The sequence below is a fragment of the Otolemur garnettii genome, unplaced genomic scaffold (genome assembly GCF_000181295.1).
Source record: "Otolemur garnettii isolate 467f Iridium unplaced genomic scaffold, OtoGar3 scaffold00046, whole genome shotgun sequence".
Taxonomy (NCBI): domain Eukaryota; kingdom Metazoa; phylum Chordata; class Mammalia; order Primates; family Galagidae; genus Otolemur; species Otolemur garnettii.
In genome coordinates, this window is record NW_003852441.1 from 3,884,963 (window position 1) to 3,909,682 (window position 24,720).

At 49.8% G+C, this 24,720-nt stretch overlaps 1 protein-coding gene across 2 annotated transcripts in view; it reads left to right on the forward strand.

Moving 5' to 3' along the window:
- Nucleotides 1–10,909: 10,909 nt before the first annotated feature.
- PMP22 (peripheral myelin protein 22) overlaps nt 10,910–24,720 on the forward strand; it is a 34,490-nt gene continuing 20,679 nt past the window's right edge. Inside the window, exons 1-3 of one of the 2 annotated variants that reach the window (XM_003791074.3) lie at nt 10,910–11,131; nt 15,244–15,352; nt 16,525–16,624. In XM_003791074.3, coding sequence (XP_003791122.1) covers nt 15,275–15,352; nt 16,525–16,624 — 178 coding nt within the window. In that variant the 5' untranslated portion in view covers nt 10,910–11,131; nt 15,244–15,274. Of the gene's footprint in view, nt 11,132–13,437; nt 13,601–15,243; nt 15,353–16,524; nt 16,625–24,720 lie in introns of those variants that run through there. The other variant, XM_003791073.2, reaches the window with a different exon arrangement.

Below are 24,720 nucleotides of genomic sequence, written 5' to 3' on the forward strand. Positions count from 1 at the left end.
GGATGGGTGCTGTAGGGGATGGGTGCTGTAGGTATGCGGGCTGTAGGGGATGGGTGCTGTAGGGGATGGGTGCTGTAGGGGATGGGTTCTGTAGTGGATGGGTGCTGTAGGGGATGGGTGCGCTGTAGGGGATGGGTGCTGTAGGGCACTGCAGGGGCACAGGACATGGGTCACTGATCAAGGAATTTGGAAACTTTCTATAAAATAATAAACTGGATGACACACCTGAAGTCTGAGAAGAAAGAACACCCAGAGGCCACAAGAGAATTCCAGGGTTGGTAGAGCCAGCACAGAGGTCTGAAAGATGGAACTCTCACAGGTAGTTGCTGCCTGTTAGCTGGAAGGGACAACCGAGTGGGTTCAAAGCGCCATCATGCTACCTTTGGGGTTACAGGAGAAAAGGATTTTAACTGGCCAGAAATAGGTTTTAATTTTGTTCTGATTTGTCTTTTTTTTTGAGACAGAGTCTCACTTTGTCACCCTTGGTAAAGTGCAGTGACATCACAACTCACAGCAACCTTGAACTCTTGGGCTAAAGTGTTCCCAAGTAGCTGGGACTATAGGTGCCTGCCACAACATCTGGCTATATATATATATTTTTTTTGCAGTTGTCATTGTTGCTTTTGCTGGCCCTGGGCTGGGGTCAAACCTGCCAGCCTTAATGTATGTGGCTGGTGCCATAACCACTGTGCTACAGGCACTGAGCCTCTGCTTTTAATCAAAGGCCTTCTCAGATCCTTTAGAATATTTTTACGTGCCCATCAAGAAATCCTCAATATGGGGCAGTGCCTGTGGCTCAAGGGAATGAGGTGCTGGCCCCATATACCAGACAGAAGTGGTGGGTCAAAACCCAACCCGGCCAAAAAAAAAAAAAAAAAGAAAGATGTCCTCAATAGGCCTTATTCCCCCCGGACAAATAGTGCATGCCACGGAGCCCCCAAGGGCACTGCCATATGGGTGGATGCCCTCAGCTGCTGCACAAACAAGGCAGGATGAGAACTCCAGCCAGGGCTCCTTGAGCAGACCACACTAGCGTTCCTTGGGCCACTTTGCAGAGAAGAACTGGCGCCCAGTCAATGTTGCCATTAAGACTGCTGCTCACAGATGGTTGGAGAACAATGCTTCCCCATCCCACCATGTTTCATAGCCACGGTGGTGCTATGTGTTGAGAGATATTATTATTATTATTCAGTATCCTTCCTAAGGAAGGGTTCTGTTCTTCAAGAAAGTTGCCCTGTCATTTGTTTTTCCATAGGCCTTGCTCTGGGGACTGAAGAAATGCCATTTGGTTCAGAGTTCAAAGAAAAATGGAAGAGTCCAGTTCACACCGTAGAGGAGATGAGCGCTGATGGTTCCAGGCCTGGGGCTGCCTGCTTGCAGGCTCTCCCTACTGCAGAGCTGCTCAAAGTGTGGTCCACACATGGAACTGGAACCAGTGCACGGTGAGTACAGACAGTGCCAGTAAGAATTTGAAGCATTAACAGCAGTTTGATGTTGCCATGGCACCCAAGTGCAAGGCCAGTAGGCATGTCTGTTTCCCTTTGGCTTGGGCATCATGTAACTGACTGTGGTGAATCAGAAATACAGATCAAACATGGTCCTTCACCACAGTTAGCTTGAGACATCCTACTCTGTGCCGTACGGCAGAGAGCTCCCCAAAGCCACGGGACTCTTTACAGAGCCACAGGATTCTCTGTGGAACTGCAGGACTCAGAAAATGCCTCAGAGTTTCCAAGTGACTCCCATGGAACTCCAGGAATCCTCTCAGTCTCTCTGGCAGACATGCAGCTGAGACAACTGCTGCAAGTCAAATTTTCAGATCCCAAACTAGAAGCAAGCAGAAGTCAATTTGCTACTGCAAGGGACAGTCACCTCTGTCCTGACTGGCATAGAGTCCTGTTCTAACTACAACATGTTTGGCATCCACCTCAACTCTAGGGTTGTTAATGCATCAGTTAGCTTATGCTGTGTAACAAATCACCCCAAAACTTATTCCTTAAAACAACAAATTATTGCTTTTCATGATTCTGAGGATGGCTGGGCTTTATTTAGCAGAGAACAGGTGCAGCTGTTCTCTCCTGGGGTGGCTTATGAGTCTAGGACTGGGATTGGCAGGGGCAGTTAGGTTCCCTCCATGTTGCCTGGCAACTGCCAGAAGTTTTCCCAGGCTTGTCAGATGATGGTGGAAGGGTCCCCAGCAGCAACAGAGCAAGCCCCCATGAGCAAGTAAAGCCTCTGTTTGTGCCATACTAGTAATGTCACATTAGCAAAAGCAGGTCACACGGTCAGATTCAAAGAGTGGAGAGAAATAGACCCTGCCTTTTGATGGAAGGAACAGTAAAGCACTTTGCAAGGAGCAATGCAGGTGGGGATGGTGAGCAGCCGGGATACTTTTGCATCGCAATGAAGATCAGAGAGGCTGAGTGACAGGGTTTGCTCCTGGCCTCGAGCTGCTGCTCAATCAGCAGCTTTTGAATGAATGCTGTGTTAAGAGGCCTTCAGTTTTTCTTCTCACACAGTTGCAGACATGATGTTCAAAATACACTACTTCTCACAGACTGCTGCGACTGTGGACGGCTTGGGACGCTAAACACACTTCATCACCTTCTGTTTACGCCCTTGTCCTGGAGTCACCTTAGTCAAGGAAGTATATGGTTCTGTTTCCTTTCTAGGAGAAACCACTTGTGTAGATAGGGATCTGATTCTTGAGTGTGTGGTTGTTAAGAAGGGACCAGCTAGTCTGGGGTCTCCCCCAGTGCTCATACACCCCGAAATGTGGAAGGAGTAAGGGCTGATAATCAGATGCCTGAATTGTTGGATGACAAATGGTTCCCTTGGCCCCCTGAGTGGGAGCACACCCTGGTGTGCTGACTGGGTGTGCTCACGTGTGGCCACCAGGCACGGGGTACATGAGCCAGGTCACTATTTGCCGTCACTCCCCGGCTGAGCAGCCTTTGCAACCAGGCGCATGACTGGCCGTGTCCCTCAGCTGGCTGTGTGATGGCTTCTTTCATGAGTCCATGCCAACTACTTGACCCCTGGGTTCTTGGGGGGGACTCTGCTGAGTTATTGGAGGAGGCCTGGATGGGCCGGGCAGTGACCTCACCACGATGCTTCTGTTTTTCCAGAGGGTTACCCATCCCTCCCTTGTGCACGGACCTTAGGGGCAAGGCTGGGCCTCTGCGTCCAGCTGCAGTGCTCCCTTGCCTTCTACCCGTCCCTGTCCATATGTGAGGGTCCTGCAAGAGACTCTGGGGTGTGACTAAGGATAAAGGTAGGATGACAAGAGGCAGTAGGACACAACAAGCTTTACTGGCAGTGCTTGGGCAGGGCAGCCTGAGGTTCTCTGGAGGCTGTGGCGCAGGGGTCAGGGGATTGGGATAGAGCTGACTAGCCTCGGTGATGTCAGCGGCACTCACGCAGAGTGGGGGAGTCTCTGGGTCAGAGAACTCTAAAGGGCAAGAGCACCTTGGAGTCTTATAACCACAAGGCTCTGTGGGCCGCATGGCCAGCAGAGTTGGGTGAGGTTTCATAAAGTATGCAATGCAGGCAGGTTCCAAATGACTAAAAAATCTGCTTGTTTGAGCTACTTTAAAAATAACTAGGTGTGTAAAAATTTGAATTTGAGGTCAGTGGGATTTTTGACCTAATATTTCCCAGCCTGCTGTGAAAAAATAAACAACCTTAGGGTCCAATACGTAGAAGATATCTCAGGCTCATTTATATAACACCTTAACTCTGGGAGGCCAAGGCAGGAGGATCACTTGACCTTAGGCATTTGAGACCAGTCTGAGTAAGAGCATGACCCTGTCTCTACTAAAAAAAAAAAAAAAAAAAAAAATTAGCCAGGCACAGTGGCACACACTTGCAGTCCCAGCTACACAGGAGTTGGAGGCAGGAGGATCATGTGAGTCCAGGAGTTTGAGGTTGCTGTGAGGTATGATGACACCACTGCACTCCAGCCAGGGTAACAGAGTGAGGCTGTATCTCAAAAGAAATTATACAAAACCTTAGCTTGGTTCTGGACAGTTCTTCCAAAGACCATGACAAGGCCACCCCTGAGCTGAAACACTGTGTTCTCTCCCAAAGGAGAATAAACCTGACAAGAGAGAACCTGAGTGGCCGTGGGGAGCAGCCCCAGGATTCACACCCCTCAGTCTGAGCACAGTGTGACCTCAGACCACAGCCACCCAATTCCTCACTTGGAACCACGGCGGCAAATCACTCCTGGATCTCTCCTCGATGTTGGCCTGGATGGATGTTTTCTGTTCCCTGTCTGGGGAAACTTAGCTGGGCTGGAGGCCTTAGCCTGGGCCTCCTGCCTTCAGACTTGCCTTTTAATTCCCGAAATGACTAGAGTCAGTTCACCTCTGTTGAGACAGACTAGAACAGTGCAGTCCATGGAGCCTAAGCCTAGGAACAAAAATTCCCCGGTCCAATAAATTTAGACAATGGTTTTTTTTTTTGGCCAGGTCTGGGTTTGAACCTGCCACCTCCGGCATATGGGACCAGCCCCCTACCCTTTTGAGCCACAGGCACCGCCCTAGACAAAGTATTATAATCTAATCTGCTCCGAGGAATTCACAAGACACACGTTGAATGATCCAAGATCGTACAGAGTGACGCAGCAGAGTGTGTCATGGGGAGTCTGCCCGGTGAAGACCCATGAAGACACCTTGCTGGGTGGGAAACTGAGAAAGGTTCTGAGGTCTCCTGGTCACTGAGGCACTCACAAGGTGGCAGAATTCAAACATTCATGTTATTTTGATTTCATTGTGATTACATGGAGACAGAGAGAAAGAGGGAGGCAGGGAGAGGGAGGATTCTGAGCAGGCAGACTGCGAGGTAGGTGATAGACCTTCAGCAACCACACAGGGCTTTCCCTGTGGTCAAACTGTCCATGGTTTGCTGTGCACTTTTTCTCCTCTTTACCACATGTCTGATCATGCAGTTTCTGTGGGTTGTAGGGATTCTCAAATTCAAAGTCACATACCTGAACCAATGAACCGCTGGCTCCCTCAGGGTCCCTCCAGATCAGGAAAGGTCCAGGCCACTTCCCTTTTAAAAAAAATCCTCCTGATGTATTTAAATAAATATAAACGCAGGCTATCAAACTCATGGTCTACATAAACGTGACGGTTTCACCATCACCTCTGTTCGATGCACAGCTTGCTTGTTGTACCACCCCCATGTCTGGATGTGAGGCTCCGTTTGGAAACAGTGCCAAAGATGAAGCCAGACCTGGCCCGTGGCCCTCCCAGCTCCTCCCTGGGGTGGGTCCAGTGTGCATTTCCTGTGCTTAAGTCAGAAAGTCACAGGTTGGTCATGATGGAGCCACAGGACTGAGATGTGTAATATCCATCACAATGAGCCCTTTCAGCTCCATGCAGTTATGGTTCCCATTTTATGTTGTTGCTCGGGAACGCAGTGCTGAAAGGATGCTATAGCACTGCTTCCTCCGAGCGCTGCAGTTTTGCTTTCATTCTGGTTACAGAGAAGCCCTGAAACTGTACATTCACTGGGAGTTCAGTGGGTAAGAACATGGGGTTTTGGCTTCAGATGGTCAAAGGTGACATTCTGGCTCCACCATCTGATGCGGTGTGGGAGCCCTAGGGCTCACAGCTGCCCTGGCATGATATTTTGTGTGCATAGCAAGAATCTTCTCATTTCATGGAATATTCTTCCTCTCCAGTACTTTTAATGCTTACATAATACTTCATCTGTGACTGTAACAAAATTTCCCCAATCATTCCCCTGCTGCTTGAGATTTAGCAGGATCACATTTTTCTTCATTATAAAAATATCGCAATAAATACAATTATAGCCAAATGTTTGCATATCTGTGACTATTTTAAGATGTACTTCTGGAATTTTACTTTGTAAGCCCAAATTTTAAAGTAATTTCCGAATGATGCCCATGCTTACCACTGAAGTTCCCTGAATAAGGTATTTCCTAGGCTTTACTAACAAAGAGTAAACATTCTCAAAGTTTTATCCAGCTTTCCCTTGAACCTCACAAAGGGACTTGACCTTTGTCTGTGAACTTCCCTGGTTTAGCTAATGTTTCACACTTGATAAGTGGTTCAGGAACTCAGACATGAAGAAAACATCTGCCCGCAAGTTCATTTTAAGTGCAACCTTAAGCTCAGAGGGGACACTGGGTACAATGCATCCTAGGACAGCGATGCACCGGGGAGTTCATCCTCCAGTGCCCGCCAGGGCTGTCTCTGTTCACCTTCGGCTTCTTGCTGGAGATTAATGCCCTGTCTGGCGTGGCCTCTTCTGCCTGAATTTAGCATTTCCTGTCCACCTCCCTCAGTAAGGACAGCCTCTCACATCAAGCCCGGGCTGCCTTTCTCAGCATTGCTAGGCCTGATCTGTGGCAGCCTGGAAAATCTATCTGTCCCTCCCCTGTTCCATCCATTCCTATGTGGCAAGCGGGCTTGGCTCCCCCACCTCAGGTGAGCCTGTGCCCTGCTGGAGCACAGCCATGGCACTCAGGAGAGGAGTCTTAGAAAAATTCCAGAGTTTGCAATCCCAAGCACACATCTGTTTCTGACCCTTTCTTGCTTAAATTGCTCCCAAATCCCTGCTCTGCTGGCTCATGAGATGTCAGAGAACAGCCTGTTTCCTCCCCCTCCATTTGCATGTATGGAATCTGCCTTTCCTAAACAACAAGGCACTGGGGAACAAGGAATCCTTTGTACTTTGTATTGGTCCACAGCCACAACCTAATTACTTTGTACTTTCTCTCTCCCACAGGTGAAGGGGCTAAGGATGCAATTCATTCTGAAGTAAATTTGCGAATTTTAAAGATCACATTTAGGGAAAGGCCCTCTGTCAACTTACATTTTTTGGTGCATTTTTAGGCTGTTTTCTGTCTAATTCTGTGTTATACATGAACAACATCTTTGAGGGACCTGGACATGACATACGCAAAACCCCGGTACGTTGAGCGCCAAGAGTGTAACAAACTAGTTAGCATGCAGAGATGGGCAGCATGAGGAACTAGGCCTCCAGTACTGATCTGTACACATGGAGCATGTCTGGTCTATGAAAATTAGGTCAACTTAAGGAGGAGGTCAATGTAGGGAGATGGTCAACTATGAAGGCTGTACTATAATTTCAAACTTGTCTGATTATATAGGGGTCTGTCAGGGAAGTTGACCTGTTCTGCTTCTTCCTTTCTTCCTTTTCTTCCCCTTTTCTCTCCTCTCCCCATCTCTTCCTCCCCACCTTCCTTTCTCCCTCCCTCCCTTCCTTTCTCCCTCCCTCCCTTCCTCCCTCCCTCCCTCCTTCCTTCCCTCCCTCCCTCCTTTTCTTCTTCCCTCCTTCCCTCCCTCCTTCCTTCCCTCCTCCCCTCTCCTCCCCTCTCCTCCCCTCTCCTTCCCTCTCCTTCCCTCCTCCTTTCTTTCCCCTCTCTGTTGCTTTTTTACAAGCTGCTCTCACCCCAGGTCAGAACAGTCTAGATGAGTAGAGAGGAGGCAGTAACCTGAGTTTTCAGGACCCTTCCGGACCAGCTGTATCCAGGCCTGGCCAAGAACACCCACACAGGCTGCTGGCTGCCATGAGACAGGACCGGCTTCATGTCTAGTGTAAACACTGGCCTGATACCGACCAAGCACCAGGTGGGATAGATGCTCCAGGGACAACTTCATCACCTGGACAACTGCCAAACTCAGAATCGCCTCTTCTTTACCCTCTGGGGAGTATGAATAATGGAAAACACAGGAATCAGAGAACGGATTTTAAATTCAGCCCTGCCATTCACTAGACCCTGGGGGAAACATTGTGAATGCTCCAAGCCTCAATTTCCTCACATAGAAAATGTTTGTAATGACTTCTGTTAAATAAGATACTATATGCAACAACATTTTGTTAATGATAAAATGCAAAAAGGGCTTACTTTCTCGTCCAGAGTCTGCTGGGATTCTACTCTCAGGGACAACAGTGATGGTCTTACGAAATCCAACTGTCACCTACTGGCAGGATTCTGTCCCAGTGCTGGTGCCACACGGGTATGTGTGACACAGACCTCTCCATGGGAGCACACGGCTTTGTCAACAGGATGAGTTTGGGTTCTTGAAAGTGGTATAAATGTGACTGATTCAGGAAAAATGGAAGTATTGGGATGTTTTCCTTCCCTTTTAATGGAAAAAAATGTGAATGGGTTAAGTATGTGAAGTGTGTCAGCACCTTCCATGAGAAAGGAGATTAAACGATAGTGTGTACAGAAGCAGAACGAGGAAGATGTGGCTACACAGGGACATGTGGACACAGGAGCAGAGCAGGAGGAAGGTGTGGCCACACAGGGACATGCGGACACAGGAGCAGAGCAGGAGGAAGGTGTGGCCACACAGGGACGTGCGGACACAGTTAGGAGCAGAGCAGGAGGAAGGTGTGGCCACACAGGGACGTGCGGACACAGTTAGGAGCAGAGCGGGATGCGAGATGGCCCAGGCCGAGCAGGGGTTTGCTCTGCCGAACAGAGGCCTGGTTTGAATCCATCCACTGTGGTCTCTTTCAGTGTTGCATGACAAAGCCACTCACTGTCTTTCAGTGCCGCAGTTTCCCCCTCTTCTAAAAGAGGGTGACAATGGTCTATTTCCTAGCACTGTTGTAAGAATTTAATGATTGGATTCGTATAAAACGTTCAGGATGAGGCCTGACACGTAGTAGCAGCAAGAACACGGGTACTATTATTATTACCATCAATCATGTGGTTGATTTATTGTTACTGAGCTGATGGAACTTGGTGCCGCAGAAATGCTCAGGTATTGGAAGCGGCCAGTCTGATGTGACTTAACTGTGCCTCCTCAGAAAAATGTCCCAACTTTCATTTTTCCTACTGTAAGGCGGGGGGTTAATAGCAAGACAAAATGTGACTTGGTGACTGACTATTCTACGTGAATCTTATGGCAGGCAGCCCAGTGGGAAATTCTCCAGGGCTCTGCAGACACATTGCTCAACACAGATGCCTGGGGTAGCTGAGGACAGGGAGACAGGGGACCAGGAAGACATTTTCCTCAGTAGGCTCCATGGGGAGGTGGAAAGTTCAGACCAAATGGGTAGAGACAAGGTGTTGGGACCTGGGAGATGGGGCCAGTGGAACGTAGCAGTGACCAGGGCTGATGCCAACAGGCATCAGGGCGTCCCAGGCTTGGTTGCTGGGGATGGGGAATAGGGGGCAAGAGAGACAGAGGCCAGGAGAGCAAGTTCAAGGATGCAGAGCTCAAGGAGAGGGTGGGGCTGCTCAGATTGTACTCTCTGGCTAGAGGAAAATCTACGCCCTCACCCTCACCATGCCCCACCCATCTGCCTCTGAATCTGTAGCTCTCGGATCAGAAATAATCTTCTCGATGTCTTCAGGCTTGGTCCTGATCTGAGAGATAGCAGCCTCTGTCGTGCAACCTCCAGAGTCTGAACATGGCAGAGCTCGGGAAGGGATGTCTGGAGAGGTTCAGGAAACCCTGCTCCCTGGTTCCCAGCCCTGCACAGGCCATGTCAGAAGAGGGTTGAGGGAGGCTCCCATCTCTCTCTCTCAGTCTATTTCTCTGTCTTTCACACACACACACACCCCTGTTTTGCCTGGTGAGACTGAGCCATATTGAACATGACTGCAGTCCACCCTGAGTTTTACCCCAGTTGGATTTCCACAGCAGAAGGGAGCTGTAAGGAAATTAGAGATGGTCTCTCTCAGGAAGACAAACTGGCTAGACAATGAGACATCCAGGAAGGGAAACACGGGAAGTTACCCATGCCGACCTTCTGGGTCAGATTGTCTGGGTGCAGACCCAGAGTAGGTCACCTGTAAAGCTCTTGATTACTCTAAAGAGCAGCCAGGCCTGAGGTCCACTTCTGGGAAAAACAAAAATGACTTCAGTGAATGGAGAAAGCTGAAGCTGCTTTATTTGGACTAGAAAGATGCTGGCTGTGGGCAGAACAGAAGAGAAACCTTTTGAGAGCCCTTCAAGACTGGGGAGCCCACTGAGACATGAAGTGTCTAGGGCGGTGGGGGGACTTCCCCAAACCCTACAGGGAGCTACAAATTGGACACCCCTGACATAAGAGATGGGGGAGTTCCAGGGAAACTCATCCAGTGACACCAAGTGCCCTTATCTTAGACCTTTCACCCAGGAGCAGTTGTAGGGATGGAGGGTCCTCCTGAGAACTGAAGGGGGTGCTGCAAAGAGCCCCAAGGACCCAGGGCCCCCCTTGCTGCCCTCTCTAAGACTTTCCAATTGCTCTCCCGGCCTATCCTGCCAGACAGGTCAGGATGCTTTCAACAGAGGTCTGTTTACTTGAATTGAATTATCTCATGAAGGTCAACATTGAGTAATGACTTGATTAAGGGGACATTAAAGACAGAGCCGGAAGAAACCATTTCCCTGTGTTTCACTGGGATGTGAGGCCAGTGTGCTCAGCAGGGGTGGGACCTAGGCAGAAACAGGGCCAGGAGAAGAGCCCCTTTCTAACCAGCAGGTAAGAGCAGGGACATCTGATTTGGTGATTTTGAACTTTGGCTTCTCTGGGGTGATGTAAGAGATTATCTATGCAATGTCTGAGTTCCTTAAAATAATGATGCTAATTTAAAATGAAACCTATTTGCATATACATTCCACAGTGCACACAGTGTATTTCATCTCTGAAGAATTCACTGGAAGCGGGAGGAGGGCACTGAAAACCAGTGGGACCTCCTTGTTTCACACGGGCTGGCACTGCCAAGGAGAGCAGCCTGGACATGACAGGTTTGGGGCATGCCCTACGCTTTCCCTCTACTGATTCCAGGTTCACCATGCCCTGCAGGGCCTCTTGGGATTACTCTATCCTGGAAAGTACTGGAGCTGGATACTGTCTCTTTAAATAGTAGAGGCTGAGAACCTCTCAGGCCACCATGACATATCTCAGCATTGGACCAGCCCCTGAATAAACTGGAAAGACGCCTGGTCTGGCTTCAGTCACAGGGAGCCCCATCAGGGAACATCTCAGGCAGCCTGGGTGGAAGCAGCAGGCTTAGAGTGTGTCAGCTGCAGGTCTCTGGCTGCCCTGCAGGGAAGGCATTGCCTTAACATCCCTTGCACTTGACTGCAAAGAAATCTGCTTGGAGGAAGGGGTTACGCTGTTTGGTCTGGTGAGTTTTATTGGCAGACTGTGCCTTTGGGTGGTGTATATGCTTCTTCCTTATAGAGAGCAGCCTAATGGCCCACTCCCTGCAAACCGCAAATAAAAAGGGTTGCAGTGGGGACAGTGTATTTGTGTTGGAATTGACTGGAGAGTCAGAGGATTTTCAAAGTCCTTGGTTAAGAGCTGGATTCTGGGGAACAAAGGTGGGGCTGAGAGCATCTGGAAACCCTAACACATCCAGACTAGAAGGAGAAAGGGGTCTAGATGCTTCTTTCTGGGTGGGGAATAGCCATGTGCACACAGATGGCAGGTGGGCTTGGTAAGCAGGTCGGGGAGACATGTCCACCTGCGGCAGGGTCCTGGGTGTGGTCTGGCCTGGTCAGCCTGCACCGAGTAGCCTCTTCCTCCCCTGGGACCCCCACAGGAAGCCAGAGGTGTTGAGGGACAATGGGTTTGCCTGCTTGGCCGCTTATGGTGCCAGGTTTAACCTGGGTGGTTACTGTTTAAAAAAAATTAGTTCAAAAGAAAGAAGAGAGCTGTGTTCCCCCCAATATGTATGTGCACTTTTCTGGAAGTATCTCATTACAAAGTTTATCTGAAAAACCAAGAGGAAGGGGAATCGAATCCTGAGTTCGATATGCTAATGTCTGTGAAGTGCTTCCTTAGAATGGTACTGAGCCTGTACTGACCACATAGATGGTGAAATAAATAAAAGTCCAGATGGCATAACATCAGGCAATAATTTCTAAGGCCATTCTGAGCTATAAAATGACTAGGGGAGGACAGACGGTATCTGTTTCTTTAGTCCTGTCTTTCCCCTGGCATGTGCCCTTCCATATAACAAGACACACAATCGTAAGAGTTTTAAGCTGTTTCAGGGCAGAAGTGCTCAGGGTTCCTTCAAGGTTTGACGGGGGGTGGGGGGGTTATGTGATCTAAAATAGTAGTGGCAATTTGGGCACGGGGCCCTTAGTATGCTCCAGGCACACCTTGGCTCCCATAGCATCAACATAACCCTTTAAAGCAGGCATCATTAGTGCTTTTTGCACTTGAGAAAACCAAAGCTTATTGAACTTCTGAAATTGCTCAAATTCACATGATTAGGTTTGTCCAAGCCCAGCGCCAGGGTGCCTAACCACTGTACCACACTGCCTCTCCCAAATCATGTATGTAAAGACCCAGATAAGTGCCTGCCATAGAATGCACATCAAATTCAATTTTTACAAATAAGTTTCCTTTTAAACTGATAATATGCAAGTTAAAAAAAACTTTTTTGAAGATTTTTTCAAATTTACTTTTAAAGAGTAAGAATATACAATTAGGTAAAATAGCAGCTCTTTTCAGAGTAAAACAACATCAAATTATACAGATCACTTAGAATGATGAGGATTTGGAGAGGTGTGTGTGTGTGTGTGTGAACTGCTGCATTTGTAGGCAAAGATATTTAACTTCCACATTCCTGCCCCCCAGTTCCACGCATCACGCCTGGATCCTCTGAGTTCAGCACGCCTCCGCCAAGGCAAAAAGGGCCGGCCTCTCTTCCTCTAAGGCGGGCGACCACATCCAGGAGGCTATGAATCAGCTGATTTCCTTGGCTGCTCTAACCCCACCTCAGATGGCCCCCTCCCCTCCCCCGTCTGCCCTCTCCCCTCCTCTCCCTGGCCAGGACACCAGCCAAGGCTGAGAGCCAAGCCTGACCGATACAGGCAAACTTGGCTGGAGCTGATTCGGTAGCGTACGGGTTGCGTCCAGGCTAGGAGGAGTCCGGTCCTAGGGCACGCTGTTTGCTAGTTGGCCAGACACTCCTCCCACTAATTCTCATTCAAGCAATATCCCCTAGATCGATCCCTTTGGATCCTAGGAAGCCGCCACATTTCCTTGGTGCAGACACCAATAGCCAGGGCACGTGTGGTGCGGGTGTGTCCAGCTAAGACGACAGGGCAGGCCAAGTGCACCAGGACCTAGGAGGAGAGGGACGAGTCCAGCGCTTCAGCGCCACTAAGCTGCGCCAGCGGAGAGGAGTCCAGCCTCAGCCCCCGTGCGCGATGAGAGGGCAGTCTGTCGGTCAACACTCAGTTTCCATGAGCTCCGCGGAGCCAGGAGCCAGGGGAGGTGAAAGAGGAGAGAGCTCAGCCGCTTAGAGTAAAAGTCCCTGCGGTTTTGCAGAGATCAACTTTTTCCTGAGGGAGATTTAAAAGCCAAGTAACTGTCTCCTGCCCTCCCTTTGTCCTGTCCCCTCTCCTCTCTGAGTCCCGCCCTCCCTCGCACGCTGACCCAGGGCCACACCCTTCTGCAGCTACGCAAACAGGGCGTTGTTCCCGTTAAAGGGAACGCCTGGAGCCTCCCACTGCCTCCTTGCTTCGCGCGCGCGCAGCCCCGCAGCGCAGCGGTCTTTGAGGACACCAGCCTCGGAGCAGACGCACCCGAGTTTGTGCCCGAGGCCACGCTGAGCATCAGGACAGCTATTCCTTGGGCTGTAAGTGTCTTTGTGGGGACAGTGGAGGAGATGGACAGATCTATGGGCATCTTTTTCATCGATGGGGCGAGAAAGCGCAGAGCAGGCTCGGCTCCCCAAAGGCTTCTGTCAAGAGCCGCAGGATCCCTGGTCTGTGGCCTTTCCTCTTAGCTGGCCTAGAAGAATACAGTGAGAAGTGCCTTTATGGTCTGTGGACCTTTACAGGGCGGCGTGGTGGTGGTGGTGTCCGGATAGAGGATAAGGGCGGCCCAGTTTTTGCCTTGCTGGAGATGCGTCGACTCAGGGACGCGTTGGTAAAGCAGTCCCTGCGGTGGGCACCCCGGGAGTACTGGACTCCTGTGGTCCCCAATTCCTAGCCACATGTTGGAGCATCCTCTTTTTGCCGCTCCCCGGTACTAGGAGCCTTAGGATTTAATTGAAACCTTCTGGGAGACACCAGAAAACCTTGTTTATATCGTCAGTGAATGCCCTAGTTTCTTTGAATGTGTTGCTTGTGGAGAGAAACGGAAGGTCCTGGGATTGGCTAATTTAAAAACCGAGTTATAGGAACGTTGTCTTCCAGACCCAAGACTGTCCTGAAGTGGTCCCCAAAGAGTCAGGCATACATGCGCTCTACCAAGTTACCCCAGCCTTCATTTCCCAAAGTCTGTAAAATGAGGGGGTAGGATCTTAGTGCTTGGGATACATGTCCTACCGGCTGGGGCTGGTTGGAATTCAGACTCAGCCTTTTACTCTCTGTACCTCCCTCTGCTGTCCGTCTACTCGCCTCCGTCCAGGCTCCTGGGCTCGGGTCCTGCCGCGCCCAGACTGGAGCGCAGGCTTGGCGGGGTGGGCACCTGGGGCGCAGTCTGGACGCCGGGGTGCCCGCGGGGCTGGCGCCGAGCGGAATGTCTCCCGCCACCAGGGGCGGCTGGGGATGCGTGCGGCGGGCGGGGAGCTCGGGGTCCGAGGGACCCTCCCAGGCCATTCTTCCTTTTCCACACTCCCCGGCTCCGCACCGCCTCTTCGGAGCCGCCGGTGTCTCTGCCAGGCTGAGCCCGGGCCAGGACGGCTCCCCTACGCTGGCAGAGCTGGGTGGAAACTTGGAGACTAACGGAATGCGGAGCGCACTGGGGCCTGGGAAACCGGCCTCCGGGCGCGATCTCCCCGCGGCATGCAGCGGCCATCCCCAGGATTCCGAGGGAAATCTGGGCGCCCACCTCTCTTTTCCCAGCCCCCACCCCATAGAGGGGCATTCGCCGTCTGAACTGAGGTCTTGGAGAACATGGCCTCCCTCTGTCCCCAAATCGTACTGTCCCCGGGAGGCGCCCGCGGTGGACGGAAGTGTGCTGTGGCCTCTGCTAGTCTTTCTGGAAACCCGTCTCTTTCCGGGGCGATTTAGACGGGCACAGCGCTTGTTTTGTTCCAAAAGCAAAAGATGTTCCCTCGCGGGCGGGCCCAGCAGCCCCTGGGCGGGATCCTGCAGTCGGCTGCTGCCCCCTCCCGGCGGCCGGTCTGCCGGAGGGTTCCCCACCGCGTGGGCTGGCGGGCAGCGGGACGCGAATTCCAGCAGCGTGCGGGACCCTCCCTCCACGCGCTCCTCCCTCGCTGCTCTGCACGCGCGTTCTTGCTGGCTTCTCACTTCCCGCGCTCTCTCCTGGCAGGCAGAAACTCCGCTGAACAGAAGTTGCCAGAATGCTCCTGCTGCTGCTGGGTATCATCGTCCTACACGTCGCAGTGCTGGTGCTGCTGTTCGTCTCCACGATCGTCAGCGTGAGTGCCAGGCGGGGAGGCTCCCCGGGCTGCTTCTCTCGGTCCCCAACTGGTGCTCCCTCTGGTCAGGACTGTGTTGTTATTTGTGGACAGCGGGAAGTCTCAGATGTCCCAGGGCTGTTTCTGGCAGTCTGCCCCACGTCAGTTGTTTTGAGAAAACCAGATCAGCTTCAGGAATAGGAAGCAAGCGAGCCCTGGACTAGGTTAGTGCACAGGGCCTGTACGTAAGCCAAATAATTTTTGCGCAGATCTAGAGTCCCCCACAGCTTCATTTGATAAGACTGTCCAGAATTATTTTTTTCTTGATGTGGTCTCAAGAGGAAGTCAGTGGAGTATCTATGAAAATTTGTTTTTCTCTGAACCGTAGGTCAAAGGGGTGGCTGAGTTTATAAAACGCCCTTTTAGGACCTTAAAATGGAAAGTTAAATTTTTTTTTCCTGTGGGAAAATGATGCATAGGTCCTAGGTGAGTTTTAGGATGTGACCACAGCACTTTGTTGGGAAAGCCTCCACTGATATGAACAGGCTGTCAGAATAACTTTTGTTGCAAAACTGTCAAATGCATTAGATTTTAAAGTTATTTTCTTGGCTGAGAAGGTGCATACAAGTGCAGGCATTCATGTGTTGGTGGCTTTAAAGGACAAATCGTAAGCATGATTTTCTAGTCTATGTGAGAAATAAATATGTTGGGGATTTGTGAGTTGGCTTCTCATTTAGTAGCATCTTCACCACATGTTTACTGCACCTTGTCAGATTGTGGGAATTATACGTAAGCATATAGGCTCAGAGAGGTGGTGGCTTGAGGCATGATACCTGAGGTATTCAGGGGAGGAGAGGAGGCGTGAGCACATGTACAGGTGCCCTGGGTTGAGCCTATGGCGCCTCCTATTATATCACACTCTTTTACACATAATTTTGTGCGTGAGAGATACTTTTCCATTTACAAAGTGCTTCTAATTCACAAGACATTGGCTCTCATCTCAACACACTGTCTGTACTAGACTGCCACTTATCTTGTTCTTGGGACACAACTGTGAACATGACCCAGCAGGTCACCAGCAGGCTGGGTGGCCATGTGGATGAGGCTGATCTTTGCTTTCCGTGGGCCCGCTCCTTCCCCTGCTCATTTGTTCCTCACAACCTCCCTAACTCAGGATGTCTGATTCTTTCTAGCAATGGATTGTGGGCAATGGACACTCTACCGATCTCTGGCAGAACTGTAGCACCTCGTCCTCAGGAAATGTCCACCACTGTTTCCCATCCTCTGCAAACGGTGAGACTGGCTTTGTGCTCCATAAGCTCATCCTTCAGTGTCTGTAACACATTTCTCAGTCTAGATCTGGAAGCACTTATTCCTGGAAGACATGAGCTAGAATGTTGTTGGGGTGGGGTGGAGTGTGCCCAGTGGAGGGAGGCAGAAAGCCAAGATGAATGGGGAGGGCAGTGGGTAAGCTAAGATCCTGGGTATCACTTTGTGCGTGAGAGATACTTTTCTCTGCACCTAGAGACGTGCCCTTAGCTGTGTCCTGATCGCTTAACGCTTTTCTGTGAGTTAAAAAAAATGTGGTCACAGGTAAGCAATAAAAGTGGTGTGATAGCTCAGCCTTGGGAAGACCCCAATGGGACAGTTATGATAGCTCAGCCTTTGGAAGACCCCACTGGGACATTTCATCCAATAAGCATGTTTGTTTTAGTGGCTATCTCTATTCAGAAATTCCTTCCTCTTCCTGTTGCAGTGATGGTGGGGCTGTCTCAAGGATGGTTGGGCCAGCTTTGGGTTCCCCAGTTATAGCACTGCCTTCCCAGGTCTTGGGCTTCACTGGTGCCATGTAGCGTCAAAACCTTTGAGTGTTTCCTTATTGGGGACTTGAAGCTATTTGCAAAGCCCTAAGCTGAGCATGGGGGTCCTTCATCCAGAAGATCGTATTTCTCCTCTGTCCTCAGCTACTTTGTTTGTGAGATATTGGAAACCAAGCTTTATTAGGGTCAAGTTAGGGGATAGTTGGCAGCAGATGCACCCACGGGATACCCCAAGCACTCAAAGGGGAGGAGTGCCCACCAGGGACCCTGTGTCTTTGGATGAAGAAAGGCAGAGGAAAATGCGACGTGTTATTTTGGTGGCTGGGTAGGACACAGTGCAGGCTAAGAAGCCTGTCTCAGCACGATCACATGCTCCAAAGCCAATAAAATATGGCTTTAAATGTTGCCGCAGCTGTTCATGGATCCAGTGTTTATGTTCAGGATGCGATACCCCGTAAGGGAGACCAGTTGAGATCCAGCTCACTAAAGCAGGCAGGGAAGTGGCCCTTGGCTCTGGCTCTGCACAATCAGGCTTTGGCTGGACGTCCCCTCTGTGGGCTCTGCACCCAGTAACACCCAAGTGGGTCTCTGAAGCATTACAAATGAAACACCCCAAGCCACGTATGGGTAGAAACTGCTAAAACACTCATTTGGTAAGTTTTATGGGGAGAAGGGGCAAGGAGTAGGAAACCCTGCTTTATGCCTTTCCTGCTGAGTGGGGAGACTGGGGGAGGGAAGGTGACAGGCTATTGGAGTGAGCAGTGCTTAGTCATTGAGTGTGTGAAAGATGTTGAATTAAAGCCATCTGGGAGATTACATGGTTGGTTTGCATGGTGAGTTGGCAACCAAGTAAATGAAATACTCGTGAGTGCCTGAGAATGTGGCCAGAGCGCTGCTTGCCCCCAAAGCCGAAGCATCTGGTTTCTCCGGTTTGGGGTCTGACTGATGGTCCCTGAACACTCGGGATGGACGGCTCCGTGCTCGCTACTGACACCTGGTGGTCATAAGTGGTGACTCAGCCCGAAAAGGGCAGGTTTTCGGTGTCCGCAGGCGCTGTCCCCAACTGGCATCTGGCCACGCTGGTTGGCATGGAATTCTGGACTCTTAGGCCCAGAAGGAGGCAGTTTTGGCAGTCATGTTAAAACCTGCTGAGCTGCAGCAGAAATGAGGAGGTGGAGTTTGTACTCGAACTGTCTGCAGGAAGGAGAGGGATATTGTCGTGCAGTCCGGTACTGACCGTGTTTCACGTCTCTCTGGCTGGGAGGTGTCACTTGGTGCTATCAGCAGATCTCAAAAAGGCACTAGTATTATTTTAATCAGGAAGCTTCTTATCTCTCAACTTGTTCCTTGTATGCTAAGCTCATCATCCTGGGTGCATTTTATTTACAAATGACCACTGGGGTCTTTGGTGTCAGTTCCAAATATGCCTGATTACTTTTGTGGAGACCAGCGTGTCCCCTGTCCTCCATGTCTACCTTCTCAGCTCTCATGAGAAGAGCATTTTGAAGGGATCTGGATACACCCCTTACCGAACTGGTTTGCTTCCACTCGGGCTCGTTCTAAATTAGACACACTTCCCTGGCGTGTGTCACAACCTTGGCTCTGAGTGGTGCAGCCTTGGGGGCCTCCTTTCCCTTTTCCACTGAGCCGCACAACTGCTATGGCGAACAATAAGGTGAAAAACTATAGAATTTTTAAAAACATTAGATGGCCTTTACAAATGACCAATGTTAGTTGCAAACCCTTTACTGTGTCTATATTTGCTCTTAGGCGATGTTTGAAAAAAATACTTGTTAAGGAATCAGCAGTAATTCATTATGGATGTCTATTTGTGAAGAATATGTTGCAGGTGTGTTATGTGAAAGGACACTGGTTTCCATGACTTGCTACCTTTTCTGTGTGCCCTGCACCTCTCCCGGGAGGGGTGTCCTTCATGTTATTTTCCATGTCAGTGGCTCCTCTTGGGCTGTGCTGAGAGTTTGAGGGAAGCTTATCAGTTATTTTCCCCTAGCTACTTCTTGTTATTGGAAATAGCTTTAGACTTCTGCCTGCCTTCTCATTTTTCTAGGTTTATTTACATACTTTCAGATCCTGGCTGTACACAGAAGCAATAGAGGCTCGGTAGAGGCACATTCATTATGCCCTCATATCAAATCCTTCTCTGACCCAGAGAAGAAGGACGGTCGATGGACCTGGAAAGCCTGGGCCTTGCCTGTGTGGATCTTGAGCCCCACAGAGGAGTCAGAGGATAAGTAGGAAAGGTGAATCACTCTCTGGGGAGGCAGCATAGTCAAAAGCCTGAGGCGTGGGGGGAGGCAGATAGCACCAGAGTTTGGAGGAGGAAGTGGAAGGGAAATGTCTGGTGGGAGGCAGAATTTGATCCATCCTCCAAAGGGTGGGCAGGATTTAAGTAAATACAGGCAAGGGTGAAGATGGTCCCTGTCAGGGCAGTGACTCAACCTAAGGCGGGGAAAGCAATGAATGGGATGTGCTGGGCCAGTTGGCTAGTGTTCTGGTTAGGATTAGGGCTGACTGTGTCTAACAGAACATCTTTAAATGGCAGTGGCTTAAATAAGATTATTTCTCAATTTTAAAAGAAGTCTGAAAGTAGGCAGGCTGAGAGGAGTATGGAGGTCCATGAAATTGTCAGAGACTCAGGCCCTCCTCCAGCTCATTTCTTTGGCATCTCTTAGGTTTGGCTCTATCCTCAGGGACTAGATGGCTGCTAGAGCTCCAGCCATCTCAGCCGTGCTCCAAGCAGTAAAGTGGAGGAGGGAGGAGGGGAATTATGTATCCATTTCCCTTGTAATGAAATGTCTCCTGGCCATACCTACAGGGGAGTCTGAAAAATGTGGTCACTTGGCCTCATGGGAAGTGAGAAGTACGTCTTTTCGGTTGATAAATTTGATAGCCAGTACCTCCCTGTAAGCCTGGCTCCAAATGTATCTCTTTGAGGCTTAGCCCACCCACTCCAAACCTAATTGTACTCTTCTACAATGCCTCAGCTGGGCCCTATGAGGTTGAGAGCAGGGCCCAATTGTTTTAGCATTCTTCAGATATTCCACTGCTGCTGTATCCTGGCCTCTGTCAACAACTCCTCCGTTCTCTGCGCACTCGTACTAGAAACCGTAGAATCCTCCTAGGCCTCTCTCTCCATTTCTCTTCCCCCTCTCTAGTCATTAGATCCCATTATGTTTACTGAGGTCTCTTGAATCTTTGTTTTCTTCTGGTCTAGCCCTCTTTCTGCATCCCAGCTGCATATTGGCCAGTTCCACTGGGATGTCCAAGAGACACCCCCAACGCGATAGGTCCTCCCAGGTCAGTCTGTGCCCCCTCCACCAGTATTGTAGGGAAAGCTGCTTCCTTAGCCAGCCGGTGAAACATCTAGAGTCTTCCTTGGCGTGTTGCCTCCTCTTCCTCAGAATCGTTACAGGTCCTAGGGCCTATCCTGTTCTTTCGACATCTGTTGCCATGCTGGTGGTCACACTGCTCCTCATTTGTCACCAAAGCAGCTTCTTAACTAGTCATCCTGTACCTTTTCCTACTCCCTTGTGATTCATTTTTCATATTGAATCTAGGATGATATTTAAAAAAGTATAAACCTTGGGCAGCACCTGCGGCTCAGTGGGTAGGGCGCTGGCCCCATATACCCAGGGTGGAGGACTTGAACCTGGCCCTGGCCAAACTGCAACAGAAAAATAGCTGGGTGTTGTGGTGGGCACCTGTAGTCCCAGTTGCTCAGGAGGCTGAGGCAAGAGAATTCCCTAAGCCCAGGAGCTGGAGGTTGCTGTGAGCTGTGATGCCACAGCACTCTACTGAGGGCAATATTAAGTGGGACCCTGTCTCTAAAATAATAATAATAATAATAAAAACAATAAACCTTATTTTCTCATTCTTTATTTTGAAGTCTTTCAGAGGCCCCTCATCAGTGGGGCTTTTTATTTTTCTTTTTTGAGACACAGCCTTACTCTGTCACCCTGCATAGAGTGCCATGGCATCAGCCTAGCTCTCAGCAACCTCAAACTACTGGGTTCAAGGGATCCCCTTGTCTCAGCCTCCCAAGTAGCTGGGACTGAAGGTGCTCACCACACCACCTGGATTATTTTTCTATTTTTAGTAGAGACTGGGTCTTGCTGGTGCTCAGGCTGGTCTCAAACTCCTGAGCTGAGTTACTAACTTTTGTGATTTTGATTAAACCTGCTCTGTCTTACATGTGTTTCTCAGTGGTCTATTTGATTGCAACTTGGAGTAACAGTCCAGAAAGATTTGCAAGGCACGACATGTTGAATGATGTGAAGTAGAAACGCCCCCATGTATCATCTTGGGTCATGGGAGTGTCATCATTTTCCTTGTCTTTCTTTTGTGGCCTTCTCTGGGATGCTCATTGAGATCTTTTATTTTCACAACCAGAAAAGAACTACCAGCCTGATTTTATGTTAGAAAACTAGTATTGAGTAGCAAACAGGTTGTCCCTGCCTTAATTAAGAAAGCGGAGCTGTGGGGGCGTGGCAGACAGGGTGCATGGGGCGGCATCCATACAGGCAAACTTGGGGCAGGATGAGTGAGGTCAGTCTCTGGAGCCTCCGTTATCAAACTGGTGAGCTCTGGGAAGCTCTGGGTCAGGCCTGGGGCATGCCAAGACGACTCTTCTAGTCCCATGGGTAAGATTAAAATCTACTGACCCAGAAGATCCAGGCAAAACATTTGCCTTGCTGTTGAGTGAACTTGTACTTTCTGTTTTGAAGTCTCCAAGTCCAGCTACTCTTAAGTGTCCCCTTTCTTTATCTCATCAGTGCAGGACTGGGGTGTACCAGATGGGTCAGATGACTGGAATCAGGCCCGAGGAGCTGGATGGGCTCACCCCTTGGCCTGGCCTTCATTAGTGTCAGAAAATCAAACTGAGGCTCAGCCCAGGTGGAGCTCATCTTCAGCAAAACCTGTTTCCCATGCCTCTTACTAGATCCTCTGTTGTCTCAGAAGAGAAAGGAGTTGATACGCTTTTTCATTCTGAGTTGGGAGGCCCATAACATATGTACAATCTTGAATCATTTTTTACTTTTAAAAAGGAGGCCTGTGCTCAATGCAAGGTGTAAAGGAAATCATCGGGTCCTTCTCTCATTTGTCCCCAAAGTGTCCTCAGTCCCCTGCAGTGTCTGAGGCAGTCCCCTAGGCCCGCATTTCCCCCATGACAGTGGGCAGGTCTGCTCTGCGGCAAAGTAGGGACTGGGCCAGGGCCCACAGCTGAGAGAGTAACCACTTGGCGCCCTTCTCGTCCATTCTCAAGGGCAGTGGCAGCAACAAACTCACACCAATTGATAGGGTAGGGATGGTGTTAGATCAACACTTTGAATGGGAAATCAGAGAACATAAATCTTGCCCATCTCAGCAGCCCCCAATTTGAGCCTTTGGTGGTCTCTTATCCTCTCTGTCTTCAAAATGATTCTAGACTTATCTTGTTTGTCCATTTGATGACATTGTCATTTTGGCAAGGACACTAGACCATTTCCCTATCTGTGGCCCAGCATTTGGTCAGATTTTAGAAAACACAAGAGGCCCTCTGCACTTAAAGGTTCATGTTTTACAATTTAAAATCTTTGTGGTTCTCTGGGCCAACCCACAATCTCTACCCAAGTAATGGCTCTGGATTTTACAGGCCCTTGTGGGATGCTGAGGCCCAAGCGGTGTGAGGGAGGAGAGGGGAGAGGATGTGGTGTCAAAATGCTGATATTTCAACCCTCAAATTTTCTCATCAGATGCCAATGCAGGAATCATGTGGAATGTTGGTTTGAACCAATGTCTGAGCCATGTGATCCTTAAAGCTCTTACTTTTAAAAAATTTCAGTTGCATCCTTGGGATTTCACCATCCCTTATGTTTCAGGAGCAGGGATTGGCCGTGGTGCAGCCTGAGGTTGTGCCTGTTAATTTGGTGTCTGGAATGAAGCCATCTGAGTGTGCAGTTACCCACATGCTCAGAGGCCCCCAACACTGGCAGGGCCCTGCCATCTCTTCCTCCACCCCATCTAGCTGTTCTTCCTTTCAGTGACAGGAACTCATTACCTTTCAAGAGAGCTGCTTTCCTTTTTGAGGAGAAAATAAGGCCATTCATATATTCCTGAAATCTGCAGAGCTCATCCTGTGTTCTGGGCATGATTCTAGGACCTCGGCACACGGACATGAATAAGAAAGACCAGGTCCCTGGCCTCACAAAGCTCCCTAATGAGTTGGGGAAATAGGCAGTACACAGTAAAAGAAGCATTGTGGAGAGTGGAGACCGCCCTGCAGGAGGTGAACAGGGCGATGGGCTAGAAAGTGGCCCCTGGGGAGGAAGGGCCACTTCCTCCCACAGTGTTGTGGGTGGAAACGTACAAGACTGGGAGGGGCCAGTCATGTGAAGAACCATGGGAAAAACCCTCCTTATAGACAGGAGGTGCCAAGGCCCCGAGGCAGGAAAGAGTTTGTTGAGGAACGAGGCTGGAGGAAGAGGGGCAGGGGTGCTGGACAGCTTGGGTCTCCCAGACTGTGGTACCAAGAAGCCCAACTGGGACACCATCGAAGGGTTTAAGAATTGTGGCATGATTTGGATTTGTGCTTTGAAAGCTCATCTGGCTATTCTGTTGAAAATGAAATCTGGGGGAGATGAGAGTGGAAACTACTACTGGCTGGTGAAGAGACTGTGATCTTAGTCTGGATGGGAACGATGACGATGATGATAAGAATACAGAGAGCTCACACAGGTCCCAGGCATTCTTTGAGGAGCGATGCATTTAATCCTCCCATGAACTATAGATGGTGACTTGGCTAGGGAGGTGGAGTAGAGAAGGAAGGGCTGGTGACAGGATTTGCTGATGGTGTAAGAAGATAGGGAAAGAATGATTCGAGATTATTTCTAGGTTTTAGGCTTGAGCAACTGGCGTGTATTGGGTCCAGAACTGAGCTAGGGAAGACAGGAAGAGGAATAGAATGTTTAGGGGAAAAGTGGAGAACAGGATTTATGTTTTGGCCATCGGAGATGTTAGCAAAATGCTTGGGGTTAGCCCAGGGTCGGTGTCTGGGCTGGAAATTCAAAGTCAGGAGTCATTGAGCTCTACAGAAGGGTACTCAAGTGTCATGATGACAACAAAGATGACTTGGGGGGATAGTTGAGAAGAGAGGACAGAAAGAAGGGAAGAGGGGACCAGGGTCTGAGCTGAGTCCTGGGTACTACAGTGCTTCAAGGGGGCACAGAAGGGAGAGGAGATGGGAAAAGGCAGCCGTGATGTGGGAAGAGTGCCAGGAGACATTGTCACTTAAGAAGTCTCTTTGTGAAACCCCAATCCCTCCTTCTTTTGTCTGGTCATTACTGATGGTCTTCATTCATGCCTGATTTGCTGGACTTGGGTTTGACCAAATTGCTTGGTTCATTCCTGAACTGTTTAAATCTCTGTGGTGGCCCCTGCACCAAAGCTGGGTGGCCATGCTCTCTCCCCCACATCTTCAAATGTGTGACGACTCAGCTTTGTTTTCTTTTCTGCTGGTGCTACCTCCTCCTTCCTTCTCTCGGTGACTCCTAGGTGCTGGTGAGGCTCCAC